Below are 5,527 nucleotides of genomic sequence, written 5' to 3'. Positions count from 1 at the left end.
GTGTGTGTGTGTGTGTGTGTGTGTGTGTGTGTGTGTGTGTGTGTGTGTGTGTTGCTGCTGCTGCTTCCTTGTTAAAGCATTTCAGTGGTCTAGCATAGCAGAATTTATTTTTCCTGAATCCAAAAAAGATCTGCATGAAAAACATTCAATTAAATGCATTTTTATTTATATAGGCAAAAATCACAACAACAGTTGCCTGAAGGTGCTTTATACTGTAGGGTAAAGATGTGACAATAATACAGAGGAAAATCCAACAATCAGACAAAATCCCAACAATTTATCAGTTCTTGGTTACTGGAATTTAAAGAGCCTGCTTTATAACTGAGGTTCTATTAAAAAGGTTATTACATGAAGTTTTATATTAGTATTTATCAAAATAATCATCCTTTCCACCCTTTCCCATTGTGAAGGTGGCTCTTCACACCTCCCTCACCTGTTTTCTATTCCTTCATTCTCATTGTATTCTTGACATTTCCTCTCATCTTTTGCCAAGTTGTTTTGTCAGTTTGTTGCGTCAGTCTAGTGTCTTGTCTCTTTAATGTATTTATCATTTCCTGGCAATCTGATCTTTTATCCATCACTTATAGAGCAGTTAAATGAAAGCACTAAATTTATCCTCGTTTTTTTTCAGCACTTAGCTTTTATTACATGCTTTTATCATTTTTGCAGTGACTGTCATGTCTAATTGTTTATCCCTTTAAAGGTGTCTGTCTGTGATAAAATTGTCATTTTAATAAGTACTTCTGTTACTTAGATTTTGGTTTCGCTGACATTCTGAGAAAATTGAGTGGCTCCCTCAATGCCAAGCAGTCAATCTGGAATTACATCAAGAGACAAATAAAAGTCAGATGTTATACAAAAGAACAGCGGCAAGCACTCAAAGATGCTTTGTACAACCTACCTGCCAAGTACCTTGAAAAAGGAAGAGAACAAGTGCCATTTATGGCACAGTGACAACCCCAAATTTTAGTTTGATTTACTTTTTTGTTCTTTCTGATTCACCACTCTTTGGTTGAAAGTGGTAATATGTTTTAAAACATCCTTGCATACCCTCCCCCTTCAAATTTAACACAAGGCTATATTTACCTGTGTCGTGTCAGCTGATTTCCACACACACTGGAAGTACTATACAGAAAGAGCATGAGACTTTCTAATCTAATCATTGTACTGGTATTTCAGAAGCTTCAGAGGGATGGGAAAACAATACATCCATTTTGATTTTAAACTCCAGTATAACCAACACAGCAGATTCTCGCAGTTAAAGTCAAAGTTAAGTGTCTAAAAACTGAAACCATCCAACAAAAAGAATGCAGAACAAGGTTTTTTTTAAAACAGAACTTTGGAGTTTTTTCAAACATGTTGAGTATTATCTTTGGTGGGGAGGAGGGGGGCACCTGGAGGCACAGGCTGGGATGTTGGATGAGTCTTATCCCAAATTAGGATTGTAATTGTAATTTGTAGGAAAAAACGTATTTCAACAAATAGAGAAAATATAAATTGCCCACTATGTGCTCTGTTTGTACACATTTTGTTGTCCATTTAAGCTTTTGTCATTTCTAGCTTTTGCAATTTTCACTTCATGGCCCTTTTCCTAAATTGACATTTTGCATCTAAATATCTTTTCTTTTTCAATTTTTAATTATCACCTGGCCTTAGGGCCTCTGTGTGGAATTCCAATGAGAACTTTTAAGATTTTTTTAAATACGTTTTTTAGACTCACTCATCTTTCATACAATCACCTCATAACAGACACTCACCCACAGCCTCCATCCCTCCCCTTTGAGAAGTTCCTCACTAACTGCGTTTATTCAGACTCCACTCTGACTCATAGCTGACATTATTTGTTGGCTCGAATACACTTGAACACAAGGCAACGGCTACAGCTGTTTTCAAGGGAACCCCCTCCTTCCTGTAATGTACTCACACAACCTACCCTGAACTCATATGCGCTGATGGAGCAACGTCCACCATTTGGTGCAATATCATTCGCGTACAGCAGAGGGCAGCAGCATTCCTTTCAGGACTGCAGAGGAGCTGTTCCTGGTCCTGAAACTATTTTCTCTCAGCGCTCTGGACATTTGAACTTTTCTCCCTTTCACATCAAAATTGCAAAGCTCCACTCGTAAGCACGCTTTACGAATTACTCGGTTCTAGTTCAAACTGTTTTAAAATATTTTTTAAAGATCCGTTTCAAACGAAGTTGCTTTACACAAAAACTTCATGGGAACCGACGATAGATACTCTTTTTTAAAATGTATCCGTCTTAGGTAGCCCAACGACAAATTTGCTTCATTTGATAGTTAATTTTCTGATATCTCGTTATATTAAAAAAAGAAAGGAAAAATTCCTGGTTACTGGTTCTGGCTGATACCAACCCTTTCCGATGAAGGCTAAAACTAAACTTTAAAAAAATGAATAAATAAACAAAACAAAACTTTTTTCAGTGAGTCCAAAGAGTAAAATAAAGGAGATACAAAAAGGACAGTAACTCTCTGCACCCTCGGCGGCGGTCTGTGATGAAAAACTGAGCAACAGGGAGAGTAAAGGCACAAACCTCCAGGACGACCTCCTCCCGGTCTGACGTACCTAAAGCTGTTGGTATAAATGAATTCACGGCGTCACCAAGCTCAGATGATTCGCAGTACCAGTGTGCGCACCCGGCTGTCAACACTCATGGGCTACAACATACACAGCCCCCTCACACGCACTCACAAGCACGTCTGCGTCATGCGTCCTGAGAGCGACAGCACGAGCCCGGTAACTCCGATGGACCCGGTAAAACGCACAGCGGCAGCAGCAGTCTGAGGGGGCTGACTGACTCCTGCTTATTCTTCCACTACTCCCCACTACTTTGGGAAAAGTTTCGCTCTGAGTGTGGTTGCATTATGGATTTTATAACCACAAGCAACAACGACAGCAACGCGACCAGTGTTTACCCCGGTGGGGGGGACGTGGTTGCCGACTGGAACGGGGGTGAGAATGGCACGGGGTCCGGGTCTCTTCCAGATCTGGTGCTAAGTTACCAGATTATTACCTCAATGCTCCTGGGGGCCCTCATCCTCTGCTCCATATTTGGCAATGCGTGCGTCGTGGCAGCCATCGCCCTGGAGAGATCTCTCCAGAATGTGGCCAACTATCTGATCGGATCCCTGGCCGTGACAGACCTCATGGTATCTGTGCTGGTCCTGCCAATGGCGGCCCTGTATCAGGTTTTAAACAAGTGGACTCTGGGGCAGGAGATCTGTGATTTATTCATCTCTCTGGATGTACTGTGTTGTACATCATCCATCCTGCATCTGTGCGCAATTGCTTTGGACAGGTACTGGGCCATAACGGACCCTATTGACTATGTAAATAAACGGACACCAAGGAGAGCTGCGTTCTTGATTAGCGTCACTTGGCTAATTGGTTTCTCCATTTCTATTCCGCCTATGTTAGGCTGGAGAAGCGCCGAAGACAGGGCAAACCCCGACGCCTGCATGATCAGCCAGGACCCGGGCTACACCATCTATTCTACGTTTGGAGCTTTTTACATCCCTCTTATCCTCATGTTAGTTCTATACGGACGAATATTCAGAGCTGCTCGGTTTCGGATTCGAAAGACAGTGAAGAAAGCAGAGAAAGCAAAAGTGTCAGAAAAGTGCTTGAGTGTGTCTCCGGCCATCTTTCACAAGAAAACCAACGGAGAAACCGGCGGCAAAGGCTGGAAGCGCGGGGATGAGTCTAAATCCAGCTCTCCGTGCGTAAATGGCGCGGTGAAGCATGGAGACGAGGGCGAATCATTGGAGATCATAGAAGTTATCAGCAACTCAAAGACGCACTTGCCTCTGCCCAACACTCCTCAGTCCTCCTCGCACGGCTATGAAAACATGAATGAAAAGAACTCGGGGGCGAAGAGAAAGATCGCGCTGGCCAGGGAACGTAAAACGGTGAAAACACTCGGCATCATTATGGGAACTTTCATCTTCTGCTGGCTGCCCTTTTTCATCGTTGCACTGGTACTACCTTTCTGTGCAGAGAGCTGCTACATGCCCGAGTGGCTGGGCGCAGTCATAAACTGGCTGGGCTATTCAAACTCTCTCCTCAACCCCATCATATATGCCTACTTCAACAAAGACTTCCAAAACGCTTTCAAGAAGATTATAAAATGCAAATTCCACAGACCATGACCAGAGTAAAAAAAAAAGAAAAAAGAAAAACGTTTACGTTTATTTAAATGCGGATACGTTAATCAGAGAGCGGGGATGTTCAGTGACTGTATAGAAACAGCAAAAAGACAAAAACAACAACAACAATACACAGACTTTCATTCAGGGACAGTCCCTTTTAGTCGTGTCTTAAGGATGGTGTAAAAATAATCCACCGGTGAAACAAATCAATATAGAAACTTTCGCTGTTAATGTACAAGCTCATGTTTATTCAGTGTTGTAGCTACAGTATATAGCTTATATGCGACGGCAGCCATCGTTGTATTGCCATGCAAGACGTGTCCTGTGCTGTTTCCATGCATTTTATCATGAGGCACGCGGGGTTTCCGTCCCATGTCATGAGCTGTGTAGCACTGAAACAATAAAAGCAATCAAAGTTTGTCACGAAGAAATATGAGTGAATGTTTGTTTAGAAGCAAAAACGAGAAAAGAAGAGAGCAGAGGCCCATTATGAAAAATCACACTTTCACTTATAGGACATGGCTCGTCATATATCTTCATATAGATAATAAGGAATGAGTGATTTTCCTATGTTCTTGAGCACTCGAAGCAGTGGGCAACTTATCAGTTTGCTTTGACAGGCCAACACACTGATGATGATGAGTGATGCTCAGGTTATCAGTGCATGGTGTATTTAAGGTCTTAAAACAAATGGGTATCAAATGAAGCCCAGTGTCTAGCCATCAAATCCACCTCAGAGTTGAAAGCAAAAGAAGATGGGCATTTTTCTTCTAAAATGGGAACTGGTATTGCATTTATGATACGATGCATTCTCAATCTCCCTGTGGCTCTTCTCATTTTGGCCTCCTCTCTTCTCTATTTCTGTCCCTTGAGTGTTAGAGAAAGACAGGAAAAACAACAGACTGACAGTGAAAGTAAAATTACTCAGAGAAAAACCAAGAGAGGGAGTCTAACTCGTTTCTCTTGTATAGGATTGTTGTGCAGTTCTCCATCGAGGCTTATTGAGAACTACATAGACAGCTTGTTACATCATCAACCTCAAGAAAATCTGTGCTAAATTTAGTCCACACACACGCACACACGTACACACACACACATACACATGTGTGCACACTCATAATAGCACATAGTTTAGAGGGTTACTCAGAAAAATAGGCCACATAATAAAAAGGGTTGCAGGAAACCTCCTCACTGTATAACTGCTATCATCTATCAAGCAAATCTCAGACACAAATCCACTTACAGTTGATAGAGAGATAAATGCTGTCAGGCATTAAAAGAGGAAGGAGGAAAACAACTTTCAGGAAGAAGCCCCAATCAGGCCCGCTTCCTTCACAAGATGGGTGGCTATCTGAAGC

The 5,527-nt window shown here is 41.9% G+C and overlaps 1 protein-coding gene across 1 annotated transcript; it reads left to right on the top strand.

Moving 5' to 3' along the window:
* Positions 1-2,552: 2,552 nt before the first annotated feature.
* htr1aa (5-hydroxytryptamine (serotonin) receptor 1A a) lies at positions 2,553-4,590 on the top strand. The gene has a single exon (XM_085294751.1). It carries the CDS (start codon positions 2,886-2,888, stop codon positions 4,167-4,169), a length of 1,284 nt encoding a protein of 427 aa, XP_085150877.1. The 5' UTR covers positions 2,553-2,885; the 3' UTR covers positions 4,170-4,590.
* Positions 4,591-5,527: the final 937 nt, after the last annotated feature.

Source organism: Mchenga conophoros, linkage group LG12 (genome assembly GCF_057382185.1).
Source record: "Mchenga conophoros isolate Kocher_MC1m ecotype Shallow Benthic linkage group LG12, M_conophoros_male_GT1.1, whole genome shotgun sequence".
Taxonomy (NCBI): domain Eukaryota; kingdom Metazoa; phylum Chordata; class Actinopteri; order Cichliformes; family Cichlidae; genus Mchenga; species Mchenga conophoros.
The sequence above is the reverse complement of the archived record's forward strand: the minus strand, read 5'-3'. Positions and strand labels throughout refer to the sequence as shown.

What these genes read in the sequence shown, in the direction of transcription:
- htr1aa (XM_085294751.1), top strand. Translation starts at nt 2,886, where the DNA reads ATGGATTTTATAACCACAAGCAACAACGACAGCAACGCGACCAGTGTT.